The 16,938-nt window shown below is 39.9% G+C and overlaps 1 protein-coding gene across 5 annotated transcripts in view; it reads right to left on the bottom strand.

The window, feature by feature from the left end:
- NIPBL (NIPBL cohesin loading factor) overlaps positions 1-16,938 on the bottom strand; it is a 142,991-nt gene that overhangs the window by 73,089 nt on the left and 52,964 nt on the right. For 4 of the 5 annotated variants that reach the window (XM_077346991.1, XM_077346989.1, XM_077346988.1 and 1 more), the window contains 3 exons: positions 2,834-2,977; positions 1,500-1,665; positions 368-498 (listed from right to left, as the gene is read on the bottom strand). In XM_077346991.1, coding sequence (XP_077203106.1) covers positions 368-498; positions 1,500-1,665; positions 2,834-2,897 — 361 coding nt within the window. In that variant the 5' untranslated portion in view covers positions 2,898-2,977. Of the gene's footprint in view, positions 1-367; positions 499-1,499; positions 1,666-2,833; positions 2,978-3,798; positions 4,234-16,938 lie in introns of those variants that run through there. The other variant, XM_077346990.1, reaches the window with a different exon arrangement.

The raw sequence follows: 16,938 nt of genomic DNA, 5'->3' as shown, positions 1-16,938 counted from the left end.
CCACCAGCATAGCAGTACAGGTTTGTAAACAAAAGGAAGGAGAGAATGATTTCATTCTTTCCCTCTTCGGCACTAAAGCCTCCCAACGTGTGTAACTGTTAGTCCATGATCCTTGCAACTGCATAATCCAACTCCATCAAAGGAACTTCTGCTACAACTGATACACTTGCACATTTGAGAATTCATTTCTCTAGTTTGATCTGAATTCTTTTCATGCTCTGCAACAGAGGGTCTAGAATGCCCATTGTCTGTCAGATAATAAAGCAAAGCAAGTAAAATTTGAATTCATATCAGTTTGTAACAATAGAACACAATCTAGTTCTTACGTACAGATTAGAGTAAAATGAATTAAAAAAAAAACTCTCACCACTTTGTACCCCATATCTATTTTGCATGCTTTTCTCCCTGAAAACATTAGGATTCCTTGCCAAGACAGCCTGCAGCAAGACAGGTATATCTCCTTCCGGATCATCGCTGCCAAGATTATCTTTCAGTTCTCTGATATTAAAAAGAGAAGCACATAAGGGTATAGTTAACAGCTTTAAAAATATAGGTTGTCACCACAACAGAAACATTTGTAATAAATATTAGCTTATGGAAGGGAAAAAGTACCCCCAACACAAACACATGGGAGTTTCTATAATAGGAACAATTTGGAATCTTTCCTCTATAAAGAGTGATTCTCATGATCTTCACACTAAGAGTTCTTGTTGATATTATTACTCATTGGGTCAAACAACATACAAAAGTAGTGTTGTACCTCATCCCTACATTATTTCAAGAACCTATTGTGCCTACAATCAGATCTAGCTATCATTCCCAGAAATATATTATCAGAACCCAGCTGGCAAGTGTATAAATCTCCATTCAGATAGAACTTTTTCAAAGTTATCTGTATTGTTTCTGTTTTATGTGAACCGCCCTGGGGGAGGGTGGTATATAAATATAATAAATAAACAAAGTATATTTAGAAGATCAAGTTACCAATGCTGGATACCACAGTTGATTGTTCACTAACACAAGTGTAATACCAGATTTGTGAAGTTCACTGGCTTAGTGTACTATATTTTTTCTAATCTTCCTTTCCTTTTCACTAATAATACATACAACATGAATGCTCCTGCTGGGCTGTGTTTTTCCTTTGAACAAGTGATATCTTCCTTCCCAATACCTTCATATTTTAGAGTTTTTAACAGATAGTAGGATCCATCCCTTGATTGATAAGGTTAACCTTGTCAGTCCAGAGATAGTTCCTACCACCTATTACAATTTCAAATTTTAAATGTTCAGGTCCCATTAAAAAAACCATTTCCTTGGAAAGAGGTTCTGAATACAAAAGTTACCACTGGTCTCAAGCCAAAAATATTCAGCATTAGCTTACAATCACCAATTGCTGGAAGATACAGAACTATATATATTCAGTCTCACGAAATAATAAAATTTTAAACACCCAACCAACTATTTTGGCACTTGTACTTTAAGTATCAAAAAGTACGTACATGTGATCTGTTGACACCTGGTTGAGGCTGTGTACAAGTTGTGAAACCAGATTTTCATCTCTACAGGCCAAAAGACAGTTCACCTCTTCTGCAATTCGTCCATTAAATAGCAGACTTTTTGTTGTTGTAGCAGGTAAAGGTGATGGAAGAGGCAGCTGGTTCAAAACTGTTTTTGGAAAGGGTTAGAAAAATGTAGTTATTCCACAATAAAATTCACGCACTGCACCCCCCCCCCCCACTGGCATTTCTCTTCCTGTTTTGAAATTCCATGAGTTGTGGTTGAGTGATGGCTCAGGAAAATGTCCCTATGACATAATTAGTGACTAGCAACACAATTCCCATCTCCCAAACTCTTATGCCTGCGCTTATTAAAACATTTCTTTTCCTAACTTATTTTCCCCAAGGAAAGTATACTCCTACTCCTTAAAGAGTGGACACCTGCCAACCCTATTCATAAAAGTTTCACTACACAGACCTCCTTCAGCGCACACTTGCCCCAAATACGGTGAAAAGTTTGTTTTGGGTAACAGAACTGCAAATGTGACACTGCTCCACCAAACAAAACGTTTCCTGATCTGAAACATCCCCTGAGGAGCCCAGATACAGTGTTATGAGAATTTCGTAAGAGGCCTATGAAGGAGCATACATTCCTCAAAGACCCAGGATCAACTGAAAATATTATCCTGTTTTACATCCAAAAATCTGCACTAAGATTTAGTGTTCAATACAGCTACCTTTTCTATACAATTCAGGCATAAATATGCATACAAAGCTTCAGGGCATATAAAAATAATGGGAGAAGTTTTTTAAGTTTAAAATTTTATTTCAACAGGTTAATCACCAGTCATTTTAACAAATATGCCAGATCTGTCACATTCAGAAAGTCAACTGACATAATTTCTACAACACAACTGAAATACATTAAAATCTATGTATAGAAACCACTAAATATTGTTATGGCACAAGTGCTCATTGTAAGGTTCAGCTGCATAGAGAGAAAACCATGGTGTTACTTTCATTATTTTTAAGCTGTACATATAAAATTTTAGTTTGGCTTTTGCTTATGCCTTTAAATCAGAGTGCAGCAAAAAACCACTTAGAATCATAGAGTTGGAAGGGGCCATACAGGCCATCTAATCCAACCCCCTGCTCAACGCAGGATTAGCCCTAAGCATCCTAAAGCATCAAAGAAAAAAAAGTTCCACTTTTCTTGGAACTTGCTGGTAAAGGTAAGGTTTCCCATCCTCTTTTAGATGGGAGGCCTTTTTTAATGCCTTGAGTGAAACTACACATTCAAAACTAGTGAACTGAGAGAATACAGGAAAGGTACTTACGGTCTGTGAGACTAGCAATCCCTGCAAGAGTAGTGATGGGAACATGAGGCATATCCCCATTCATCCTGAAGTGCTGGGATGGTAGTGCCTACACACAGATTTTAGTTCAGGTGCCAGCTATCATTACTTCCCATCTCCCAAGCACTGCAACGATACAAAGAGAGATTCAATTGGCACAGGACCGTACAAGACTTGCATGTGCATGAAAACTCAAAACAAGACAAAAACCCATCAGAGATTGAGAAAAGGTAACTCTATAGTAAAACTAAGTACAGGATTAATGATTTCATCAACTCAAGAGAAAACTGGCAGAATATGTATAATTTACACAATTATTTTATGCCAGGCATGCTCAAAGGAGCTCACATAACATTAAGGATAAATATACAACTACCATACTTATACAATTAAATAAAACAATTTTTATTAAAAAGTTAAGGAATTTAATACTGAAACATGGTATAGGTCCCTATTAAACATAGGTGTGACAGTTCAGGGACCTGCAACAGAGAGCCCTCAGCCAATATGAGCATTATTAGCAGGTGCTTATGAGAGAAGAATAAGAGTTGGTTCTTATATGCCACTTTTCTCTACCTGAAGGAGGCTCAAAGTGGCTTACAATTGCCTTCCCTTTCCTCTCCCCACAACAGACACCCTGTGAAGTGGGTGAGGCTGAGAGAGCCCTGATATTACTGCTCGGTCAGAACAGTTTTATCAGTGCCGTAGTGAGCCCAAGGTTATCCAGCTGGCTGCATGTGGGGGAGCGCAAAATCAAACCCAGCAAACCAGATTAGAAGTCCGCACTCCTAACCACTACACCAAACTGGCTACACCAAAAGCAGAAGGCGCTTTAGGTACTTTGGATCAAAGCTGTGGGCCTGAAAATGGACTGTGGTAGCGAAAATAATTCATTTGTCATACCCAAGGTGACAAGCCACTGTTCGCAGTCTGGCTGCCATATTTACCCTGCTAAAGTTTTCAAAAAGTCTTCAAAGGCAGCACCACATGGAGTTCACTACTGTAATCCAATCTGAATGTCCCCAAGGCACGTGAAACAATAGCCAGGTTGCTGCTATCAAAGCTCCCATTTTGATGGACAGGAGTCCCCCCCCCAGCACATCAATGCCAAAATCTGCCCTTCTCTGCCAGTCACACGAAAACATGTTTTGAGCCATCTTCGAAGAAAAGGTTGAAGGTCAATAAGTGAATAAGTCGGACTTTTCGAATTAAACTCACTAGAAAACAAAAAGAAATCAACCTCTCTCCTGCCTAGCCAACCAGACCACTGATAAAACCTTACAATAATTAATAAACACTTATGCACAAAGGATACTGCTCCATTAACAATTATGCCAACAAATCCTGCCTTCACATTAGCATCTTCAGCTAAAAGGTTTCCCATCCAAACTGCTCCTGAATCACTTCCAACAGCCCCAGCTCAATGACAGCTAGTACAATGTTGGACTAGGATCTGGGAGACCCAGGTTCATATCCCCAGTCTGCCACAGAAGCTCATCCAGGGGACCTTGAGCCAGTCACATACTTCAGTACCTCGTGGCATTGTTTTGAAATAAATTGCAAGAATGGGAATTATGTAAGTTGCTCTAGGTCCCATGGTAGAAATTTAGCATATTAAAAAGGAAATGAGGTTGGGCTCCAACAACCTCTGCCCTGACCTAAGATTTCACTTCGTTCCGTTAATGTAGAAATGTTCCCAGGATCTGGGAACACATCCCTTCTTCCCACCTTCCGCCATTCACTGGACTTACACTAGTTATGCTCCCCCTTTCCCCAACTCCATGAAGAATAAATCTTTTGTTTTCCAAGGCCCAAACCCTATAACTAGAAACAGCATATGTCCACAAAGCGTACTTCTGATCTGCTACAAAAATCCAATTTTTGTGCAGCGATGACATCAACATGCATCTTGCCTTCTCCCTTTAGCACTACCGGCTGCTCTGGTTTCTGGGACTCCAAATGAGGATTTGGGTCTCTGTTCAGAAAGTGCCCAAGCCAGCCACTCTTTGACATGAAATGGGTGGCAGAAGGAATATTTTCTTCCTTATAGTCAGGACGTCCTCCCTAATTGGCGGGAAGGGGAACAATCAACTATTCAGTCTAAGACACAAGTTCAAACCACACACGGTAACAAAGTAACTTTCATTCTGTGGAAATCTACGTGATACAAATTACATTTCTTTCTAGCCACGTTGCATGCCAGGCCACCAGTAATGTCATTCTGTATAAAGCTATAATTTTTGTAGAATGATAAATTATTTCCATGTATTGAATTAATTTCCATGCCACTAGTAAGCCCAGCATAGAGATCTCTAGGTTAATTCATTAATATGTAGAACCAGATGTTACTTCATAAATTATGCATACATTAGTTGTGTATTATCACTGTAATGAGGGAAAGTAAAAGCATCTTTCACACATTAGGTTTTGTATGTATACACCTAAAATGTAAAGAGTGAAACCAACATGTGTTTGTAATCTTGTGCATCAGGCATACACATTTGTCAAGGATTGGTTCAGAGATGCTTACACACATACTTGATCACAGAGTATGCATCTACATAATGTTCCAGACAGCCTTCTAGCCCTAAGGAATGCCAACTTAACTCTCTCTAATAGGTTTTAGTATCTCTTCAACTATGCTTTTCTAATCAGACAGTACGGCCTGAGTAACAGTCAATAACAAAAATAAATTTTGAGTCTAGTAGCAACTTTAAGACCAACAAAGCTTTATTCAAGGCATGAACTTTTGCGTTCATGCACACTTCTCAGATACAATGTCCTGAAGACAAATGTAAAAATACTTGCATTTAATTTGCCAAATGATTTAAACCTAGCACTTTCTTCTCCTCACATATGTAGATTGCTTTATAGAATGTGTAAAGCAGCCTCTCTCGACTTTTTTACAGTTAAGAAACCCCTGAAACATTCTTCAGGCTTCGAGACATCACAGAAGTGGCGCAGTTGTGCAGAACATGTTTGGGAAGGATAGCTGTGTATATGCCTACTGTGGGCTCCTTTCTTCCCACCCATCCCCAGAAACAGCATTGGCTCTTTTGGGAGGGGCGTGGGTGGGTCAACAGGACCGTATGAGGTCATATCACCCAATCAATGTTTAATGAATTTAAAACTTATATAAAACATTAATTAATCCCCCACACACTCAGGAAACCCTTCCAGGGCTGGTAACAGCAGGATTTCATGAAACCATTGTTGAAAAATCAAGGTAATTGGGTACTGTTCACACAAGTACTGCTCATCAATAGATGAATTCTTAATTCATTATACAAACTACTGCGACACTTTTATGGTCATAGAAATTGCATCAATCAATAACTTTCCATCCAATTGCAGAAGCACATGCAAGTTTCATAACAGTAAGTGAAAATATAAGTCTCTGCCCTGCAGCTAAAATTACACACTCTGTATAATAAACGTATGAAATTAAACATGGTGAACTGTTTTAGAGGTACATACAATATAGCAATGTTAACTGCCCTTATCATCCTGAAGAATTTCTAATTTAAACCTCAAGAATTAAAAGATACTGGAGATATGTTACAACAATAGCAATGTTATTTGGTATAAATGAGTATATACTCACTGGGGAAATTTCTATTCTAGTTTTGGATAATTTCCCCCCAAACACAAATAATAAAAGTTTGTTTGCTCTCTATTCATGTACCAATTTTTAAAGGCAAATGTTTAATGACTTAATTTCTATTCCATCATGTCATTCAGTCAGTTTTATTTACGGTCACAGACCACCCAATAAAAAATATACACATATATAAGTACAGATTAAAATCAATCAGTTATAAAATAGATAAAAGTTACATGAATAGAACAAATGTATATAAATATACTATAAGGATCCAATATAAATCAGCAGTTAATATGTAGGACTGGGCCAGCTCTTCCTTGTTTTTGTAGATACTCAGGCATACTTCTCATGTCATTCAAATACACAGTGAAATGATCTGCAAGCTTGCAAAAGGCTATTTTCTACGCACAAATCTAAATTTGTCCACAAGAGGGCGTATAGCATATTCTCATAACAAAGTTACTCTTCGGCAATAATTCTTGTGCTACTTTTGTTTATGTTGGATGGCGGCTGCAACAGGTGATATAAGAAAATACCACCGAGTAACATTCAAACAAGACAGTGATGAAAAGCCAAAATAATTCAGTCATAAATAATATAAACATTTTTAAGTGTAGACATTTAGTGCAGACATTTATGTTACTAAGAACAAACACAAAATTAAGCCACCTTCAGAGGATAGGTACATAGCTGCCAAAGCTTCTGCAATTCACCAACCTTCACTACAGTCTGCCACAGGAATATGGACTAAAAGCAAGGAACCACTGATTTGTCCAGTGTTACTAAAAAGCCTGGGGAGGAATGATTCAAGATCAGCAAGCCCAATGCACTACTGGCAGACCCTCCTCCCGCAGTGAAGGCAGAATTTGCTCTTCTTCCCATTCAAAGAATTTTAAAAAGCTAGTTCATCATGTCTTGAGAAACTGAAAAGGAGGAGTTGCCTCTTCTGGGCTGTCTTCCTCCATTAAGAGATAATTTTAAGTATTTCAAAGGTATATAATATTTCACTTTTCACACCTCGTCAAGCATGTCTTTTTACAAATCTCGGCCAACTGTTTTGCTGAAACAGACTAAACACCTAAAAGATCTGTCAAGCAAGTGCATAAGAACTTGTACTCATTCCCCTTCCCCACATAACACACAAACATAATTCTCCTGTCTTTGTATAAGGTCCATGCTCTTACCCAGGATCAGGTATTCATCGGGCTAATATAAACTCAGCCAGGGGATGCATGTGGCTTGATTTCTTAACCTAAATTAAAGGTTAACATTTGTAGGTACACCAGCCTGACAGTAAACCTGTATTAAATGTATCAGAAGTGGCTCAAAAGGGATAAACCAATTACTAAGTGTTGTTTATAAATTAATGAAGACCTCAAATACAGAGTTCATTGCATGGGTGCTTTTCATTTTTTTCCCTTTTCTACCAGTGCTCTCCCCCACCCCAAAGTCAGAAAACGCTCTTAAGCAGAAGGCAGAACAAGCTCCACAAAGCGTGTGCAGAAATGATTCTGATCAACTTCTCTGGATTTCAATCAGTGTCCGGCCCATGTCTAAATCAGAGAGTATTTAAAAACAAGCTAGAATACCTGAAATGGAGCAAATTCCAAAAATGTAAATGGATAAACTCTCTGGGTTGTACATTAACCAAAGAGTATTTTACTTTTATATTTAAACAATGAAGGATGCTATGGCCATCTCTCTTTCTTCCCTTCTCCCCTTTTTTCCTTCTTTCTTGTCGAGCAAACCTTATATCTAATTCTGTCTTATTAGCTGGTTTATGGCTGTCCCACCTTGTCACATCCTTATCCATCCATGGTTCCTCTATATATTTGTGAAACAGCCTGCGGGTTGGAAAGTGTCCAGCTGTCCAAGTTGGAATAGGGCCAACGCTGGCTGCAAACTGATTGGCCCTGCCCCTACAGGTTCCACCCTCCCTCCCTAGACGCTAGCCAAGTTCCTCTCAGACACACCAGAGAGAGACACACAGAGCCCTGCCAGACTGAACACAAGCCCTCATTCCCTCCTTTCACTCCTGCTGCGAGGGGGGTAGAGAGACATACAGAGAGAGCTGCCCCAAGCTGCTGACAGAGACACAGAGAAAGCCGCCCCTGCTGTGATGGAGGGAGAGACAGACAGAGAGAGCTGCCCCAAACCACACACCAGCTCCCCTTCCCTCCTAAAAACCAGTCCTGATTACCTGCTATGCCTCCTGCTGCGAGGCACACCTAGAGACATGCATGAAGTGAGAGGGAGACACACACACACAGAGATCTGCACCTCCCAGTGTCCCCTTGGGTCCTAGCACCAATTGCATTCCTGCTTGCAATGGGCTTTCTTGCTAGTTATTATACATTTTGATTTGATGCTGGCCCAAGCCCAGGAACTTGAAGAAATGAGAGAAAATCACCTCCTTATATTCTATTGCTGTGATGGCACAAGAAGCATTTGAAAACTAAAATATTTTATTTTGAACTAACTCAGAGGAAGGAAAGGACAAGTGGAATCAGGAATAGGATTATTAGATGAACCAATTAAAGATGGACATGGCCCAGAAAAAAAGCTATTACTTTCTTTCCCAATGGAGGGAAGCTGCAAGTTGATTCAGTACATTGAACTGAAACAGTGGAGGGGGGGGGGCTAAAAAGGTTTGCAGCTGTTTTGGCTGGACAGTCGAGAGGCCCATGGGCTCCACAGTTAGGTTGAAAGGGCTGCAAGTAATTTCAGCATGCAGGATTGTTTCCTTCCCTTCCAAAGTGATCCAGTACAGTGTTCCCCAACCTTTCTGAGGCTGGGGACCGGCAGGGCATCGGGCCGCCCATCTGCGGCCCGCGCGGGTGCGGCCCGGCCCTGATTCCCTCTCCCCGCCCTCCCACAGTAAGAAGCTTCCCGGGCCGCAAGCTTGCGGCCTGGGAAGTTTTTTACTGCGGGGGGGGGGGCGGGGAGAGGGAGCCGCGGCCTGGCGCCATGGCCTTTGCGGCCCGGCACCGGGCCGCGGCCCGCAGGTTGGGGACCACTGATCCAGTACACTGAAATTGCTTGTAGCCTCTTGCTTTTAAGTTGGCAGATGCGAAATGGGTTGACTCGGACCAGTTAATTTTGGGGGGTGTTTGGGTTGTCACGGTTTGAGTGTTTGGTGTGGGACCGAATCAGAATTTTCCAGTTCATATCTATCCCCAGAACAAAGACAGATCTCTTCCGCCAGGCTTACAGTTGAGGCCAGCAGAAAGTACAAACAGTGGATTGAGCCTCCCTCCCTCCTTCTCCCCACCACCTACACCATCTCCTTACCTGTATGTATTGCCAGCAGACAAGAATGTAACATCATCGGTGCTGAGATTGGGTATTTTAACTTTGCTCGTTAAAAAAATTATATTTATTTATACTTTTATTGCAGCCAATGTTATATTTGCTGTACACCGCCCTGAGAGGACTACCCTAGAGGGGTGGTATTAAAATCTGTATAAATAAATATAAGCCAACACTTTCAGATAACACATAATAAGATCTACTTTGCTGCAAGTCACACCTAAATCCAAGTCAGTGGCTGAATCCAGTATCAAAAAGAACATATCTGTTCCCTTTCTTGCCCTAAGGCTACAAACATATTCTCTAGAAAGAAAGCCCTGGCAAACAGTGTTAAGGTGCTTATATTTAGGATGAAGATGTAAACTTAATAAATTCATGAGTTACAAGAGTTCTCAGCAGCCATACACATTAATAGGGCAATTAAGCCTGTATCAGTCCAACGGAGAAAAGCATCTATTATGTGCTGGAAGACTCTGCCGCCAAACGTGGCATCAGCTGAGCTATATACACTGAAGTTACAACACTTGACAAATGTAAGACAGAAGACCACGTCATGGTCTGCATACTTCTTCCACTGTGTACTTGGCTACGGCTGCATTAGTTGCTGTACTTCTCACTAAGTGAGCAGTCATTCCCTGTGAAACAGCAAGTGTTTGAAGCTTACAGCAGTGGTCCCCAACCCCTGGTGTGGAGACCGGTGCTAGTCCGTGGATCAGTCAGTACTGGGCCGCGGCTCCTCCTCGTCCTCCTCCCCAGCTGCTGCCCTGCCACTCTACCACCGGCTCACCTTTTGTGCTCTCCAGCGGCCACCATGGCTGGGGCTGCCCCTCGGCATGGCACTGCGCAGCTGCTGCTGGCAGGGTCACCGGCAGGAAAGCAAGTGGAGCAGGGGCTCAGGCAGTGGCAGTGATGTCCCTCAGCAAAAGACTACCCCCCCCCCCGGGCCTCAGTAAAATTGTCAAGTGTTGACCGGTCCCCAGTGATAAAAAGGTTGGGGACCACTGGCTTACAGGCTTCCATAATACACACTTTGAGACAGCTAACGAACACAGACCTAGACCTTTTATTCCCCAAAATCAGAAGGGAGACGGAAATGAATATACCATCATATTTACTGATAACCTCTGTGCAGAATATATATGCTTTCAGAATTCTCCTAATATCTAGAGTGTGTCAGAATCTTTCTTTCTGATGTATAGGATTTCAGCAGAAGCAAGGTAAATTCATCTCTTGAGATTTGTGAAAAAACAGAATAGGTTTTAGATCTGAAGGCTGGGCCCATTCTTAATTCTACATTATCCTTATGAACAGTAAATAGTTTGTGTTAGATGGATAGAGCCCTGAACTCTGACACACATTTCAAAGAGATAATAGTCACCAAGCCTTTATTCTCATATACTTTGAACTGGCCAGTTTAGCAGGCAAATTTGTTACCTATGATAGTATGGTGTACAATTTCCAAGTAGAAAATCTATGCTTTTGAGAGGGGTCCATCATGGCAGCCCCCTTTAATTACTTGTGTATGTCTTGAACTATAAATTCCCTCCACCAGAGGTGACATTGTAGCTAAAGCTACTACTTGTCTTCCAAGAGCTGTCATTCATAGATCTTTGTCTATGCCTTCCTGTTTAAAAAAACCCCGAAAAAAACAGGATAGCCTTGCTATGAGGATTCATGCTGTCAATTTTCTTCTTCCTACCCCAGTGCATGAATGCCTTACATGTGAAATGGTTTATCCTATTGATTGACTGTCTCCTAGCTGTGACGATAGTGTCCATGATCTTTGTACTAGTCCAATCTCAAAAGCAGTTAATTTTTGCCACTCCGGATAAGGGTGCCAGACTGGACCTTGTTGTAGCACATCCACAGACATGAAAGTTGAAGAGATGGGTCTGATCCCATTTGCAGTAGTGCTGAAAATCATCGTCATTGAGGTAAAAAAAAAAGCAGCTAACACAATGGTAAGTGGTAAAGATATAAGTAGAAAAAGCTAAGATGAAAATCTATTTATAAAGGAATATAACAATAATAATAAGTGAATAGAATAGAATAAAATAGAAAACTCGGACAGCCTACTGAAATAATCTCCTCGCCCCATTGAGACAGAAAAATAATTGGAGGGTGATTCCCACTGAGGAGACAGGAAGAAACAAAAAGTATTTCCTGTCTCCCTGAGTGTTTGGTGGGAATCAGCCACCAAGATGTCCTCCAGCTCAGAGGGAGAATGAATTCTCCTTCTGAGCTGGAGGACATCTTGGTGGCTGATTCCCACCATACACTCACCATGAGACCCACCATGGGATTTCAGAGTGTCAGACATAAATACAAGAAGAAACCCTTTAAGAACTACTCTTTAGTTCTAGAAGAGTAGAACCTTGCTGGATCCAAGACTACTTCAGTTCTTAAAAGCTCTGCCTGGCTCTAGCACCGGTTGGACTGACAGACTTGGAGCTATCCAAGGTTCTGCAGTTAGCCTCCACAAATGTCTAAATCTTAACTGTCCATTCTGGTGATGACACTTCTAAAGGGGAAGTTCCTGCACGAATGTGATCTTGGTCTACAGGCACCCAGCCAAAAATTGACATAAACATAATAACGTTTATTTAAAGTATTTATATTGCAGCCTTTATGTCAAAATAACAAGTTGCACATCACCTAGTAAAGCACAAACCTCCTGAAGAGCTTAATGTTAATTGTAGTCTACACAAGATTTTATAGAAATTGAGTCTACTTCATAACATCAACCTTGCAAAGTAGATTCTGTCCATCCAAAGTTTTAGTAATAATAAATATGCTTCACGTGTTGTTTTTGTTACTCTTCGTAATTCATCATAAGGGAAAATGTTGTATAGGTGATTATAACTAATACAAACAAGTATCTAATGAAGTCGGTGATCACAATTTCCTATCAGAGGGAACAGTGTTCACTGGGCAGAGAGTTCCACAGTCAGCTATCATCCTTCAAAGTACTCTGAATCACAAGTAATCTGAATCAGCACATCCCAACTAATTAAGAAAAAAAACCCAAAACATATATCCAGTGATTTTTTTAAAAAAGATACTTGAACTACATAATGAATGGCACAACACTGTTTTAATAAACAAACTGGTTTATGAAAAGGTTTATAAAAAGGTTTGCTTAAATATTCTGCAGATTTAAAACAGGTGTATTTTAATTTCACTGTTTAGTGATTAACACCCAGTATTCTGATGCACCTAAATTTAAGCACAAAATCTTATTACTGATAATCTTTAGTATCTTGGTCAAGATTAAACTGGAAAAGAAATATGTATACCACTCATCTTTTAGATGAATGAGCCAAATAGGAAAATTAGGCAAATAACACTGCAATGCATTTATCATTTAAGGCTTATTTAAATAAAAGTTCCAGTCATAAGAAGTAAAGGGGTGACAGAAACCTGCTCCAACTACTTTATCGTTGGTATTTAAGAGCCAAGTACCCACAAGTACCTTTTTCCCCAGAGGAAACCGAGGGAAGGAGATTATGATCACTAAAAAGTCCCGGAGGAGGATTCTGTATCTCATGTGAATGCAAACAATTTTCAGCAATCCTACCTCCAAAGCTATGTTATCATTTCAAAAAGTAGACTGAGGATTTTCATTTCTTTAACATTCCACGTGATTTAGAACTAAAATAACCCATTGATAAAATTAACTTTATGGGATAAGCCTGCATTCATGTTTGACCCAATTCACACACAAACAGCCAGCCAGATGACGGCTTGAAAAGCACCAAGGCAAGCACAGAGTCATTTCTGTGGCTGTGGTCTCACAGGGAGGATATGCCTGAAGACACAGCAACTATGTGTCAAATTTCACATGGCTTATTATCAGGAGTTACTGTCCCCACCACCACAATTAGTCATGTTATTATGATCATAATATGATAATTTACAGAACACAGCCCAAGGCACAAGAATTTGAAAAAGGTGCCTTATAAACAAAAACTGGGAACCTGCTAGCGCACAAACTGTGGAAAGCCATAAAATGCTTTACAGTAAAACTAAGACTTATAAAGAAAGATTTCATAAGGAGGAGAGGTACTAACCCACCTAATATAAAAAACAGTAGGTCAGAGAGGGAAGCAAAATAAACCTGTGCAGGACTGAGATTAATTGTACATGGATTCCACACTACAGTGTGGCCATTATCAAATGCATATAAGTCAAGCTCTCCGTTGACTTGACTCATGGACTCACAAACCCCTCCAGGTGAAACATCCTTGTACATGTAGCCTTACTGAGCCTTAAGACAGAATTACACAAAACAGTTTAGTGGAATATACTGACTACTCTCCTACACCAGACATATGGTCATTTTTACTCAGTATGCAACAACGAATTCCTTTCGCCACACAAGTATTGAAACAAATCACAGCTACAAGAACTACTGACAGACCACAGTTAATACTAATGCAGGATGCTCAGCAATGCCCTCTAGTGGACACTCAGAGAGACGATCCAAGAATGCACAGAGAAAAGGCCTCAGTATATGTGAGTCAAGGGATCAGTTAAAAGCATAGGAGGGAAGAAAATAATTTTCAAAAAACTGAACCTGATGAACATTCAAAACATTTATACATTATTTGTTTCATGACTTCCTAAATAATATTCAAAAAAGTTACTAACCTAAGTACCTCTATGAAGAACACATAAATCTAACAAGCTCATTAGAAACAATAGTAAGAACACTGGTTTGAAGATTTGTTAAAATAAAAATAAAATATTCACAACACAAATCTCCAGATTTTTTCTTAAATATGCATGTCAGTTTTATAGTGGTCTGTGGCATCTTTCCATGATGCACAGAAAATGTGCAGAAGAAAAAAAGTAACTTCTAATCTGGTGAGCTGGGTTTGATTCCCCGCCCACCCACATGCAGCCAGCTGGGTGACCTTGGGCTCACCATGGCACTGATAAAGCTGTTCTGACTGAGCAATAATATCAGGGTCCACTCAGCCTCGCCTGCCTCACAGGGTGTCCGTTGGGGGGGGAGGAAAGGGAAGGCGAATGTAAGCTGCTTTGAGACTCCTTCGGGTAGAGAAAAGCGGCATATAAGAATCCACTCTTCTTTTTAATATAAAGATAATAATGCAACAACAATAGCATAACATTTAACATTTACTATTTTACTGTACTATGTGCTTTAAAGTTACATAGTAGAATATTTGCAAATAAGGGTAAAAAGTAGAAAATAAGTTCTTAGTAATATATAGCTTTTGTAATACGTAATAAAGATGATAAAGGTGATGGTTATTTCTAGATGGAATTGTTTTCTTTTAAATTAATGTTTTAAGTAATATTTTGTATTAAATTAATGTACCTAAAAGTTTTTGTTATTTAAAAAATTAGGTACATGAAATTTAATGCTGTTAAAATTGGAAGTTAAATATTTGAATATATGATATAGGAGGAAAGGCAGTATATCTTAAGTTTATATCAGAATGTAAAGAATTAGAATCATAGAATCATAGAGTTGGAAGGGGCCATACAGGCCATCTAGTCCAACCCCCTGCTCTACGCAGGATTAGCCCTAAGCATCCTAAAGCATCCAAGAAAAGTGTGTATCCAACCTTTGCTTGAAGACTGCTAGTGAGGGGGAGCTCACCACCTCCTTAGGCAGCCTATTCCACTGCTGAACTACTCTGTGAACAATTTTTTTCCTGATATCTAGCCTATATCATTGTACTTGTAGTTTAAACCCATTACTGCGTGTCCTCTCCTCTGCAGCCAATGGGAACAGCATCCTGCCCTCCTCCAAATGACAACCTTTCAAATACTTAAAGAGGGCTATCATGTCCCCTCTCAACCTTCTTTTCTCCAGGCTGAACATTCCCAAGTCCCTCAACCTATGTTCATGGGGCTTGGTCCCTTGGCCGCAGATCATCCTCGTCGCTCTCCTCTGTACCCTTTCAATTTTATCTACGTCCTTCTTGAATTGAGGTCTCCAGAACTGCACACAGTACTCCAGGTGTGGTCTGACCAGTGCCGTATACAATGGGACTATGACATCTTGTGATTGTGATGTGATGCCCCTGTTCATACAGCCCAAAATGGCATTCGCCTTTTTTACCGCTGCATCACACTGCCTGCTCATGTTTAGTTTACAATCCACAAGTACCCCTTGTGGATTGATATTACGTGATAATAATTAATTGATAATTGATATTATGTGATAATTGATATTATGTGATAATAAGAATGAATGTAGAGAATACACACTCCTGTTCTAAACTGTAGTAATTGCAGAAACAGAGTGTCCTTTCTTGGCAAACATAGTATGATTGCAAATCTTGGCCAGTTAACAGCTGCAGAATTGAAAATGCATTGTAGAGGCAAGTAAGTGGGCATGAAGTGTTGCTTGATCTTCCAGTAATTTGGAGATTTAAGCGCACACTCTTTACTTGGTCTTCTTCATGATTTTAAACTTTGGAAATGGAATAATTAAAGCACTATTTCATATGTTGCCTCATGTATTTTATTTAAAAGGGCTTTTCTACATTAATTTATATTACTCTTTTAGGCTTAAGATACTCAATATTTCAAGTCAGTATAAAAGAAAATGCTGAATATCCTATAAGAATATTTGGGGGGGGGATTTCTTTAAGATTTTTTTGAAACAGAAATAAAATACAGCTTGTAAATAAAATTTATGTTATAGTATTGATTTTTACATTCAGCTAATTTGAGCTCAAAAAAGTACCCCAAAAATACCTTACAGATGTTTTGGGGTATTAGTTAAGTTGGTCAGAAAATCTGATAGGCTACTGATATAGCAAAACCTGGATAAAAGCTGTTTTTTGGCTTTTATTTGGCAATATTATTCTATACCAATCAGCTGGGGTGGCGGGAGCTGAGAGCTCTGTGCCATCTCGGCAGAGACTGGTTTAACTCAGCTGCAACAGAAGCCAATCCAGGATGAGCTAGGGCAGGAGCTGAGAGCTCTGAGTCACCTCATTTGGGGCTGGCTCCTAATTCCAGGTGGGGGCCTGCAAGGCAGAGGGGGAGTGAAAGATATCCCAATGACTGGACAAGCAAGCACTCTGACACCATTTCATCATATCACCACTGATGTAGAGTCAAAATGAGCACAAAAGCAAACTGATTACAATGAATATTTAGATTTTGTTACTTAAAACTATGTTGATACTTC

This window comes from Paroedura picta, chromosome 7, assembly GCF_049243985.1.
Source record: "Paroedura picta isolate Pp20150507F chromosome 7, Ppicta_v3.0, whole genome shotgun sequence".
NCBI classification, from domain to species: domain Eukaryota; kingdom Metazoa; phylum Chordata; class Lepidosauria; order Squamata; family Gekkonidae; genus Paroedura; species Paroedura picta.
Note: the sequence above shows the minus strand (reverse complement) of the source record. Positions and strands in the feature narration are given on the sequence as shown.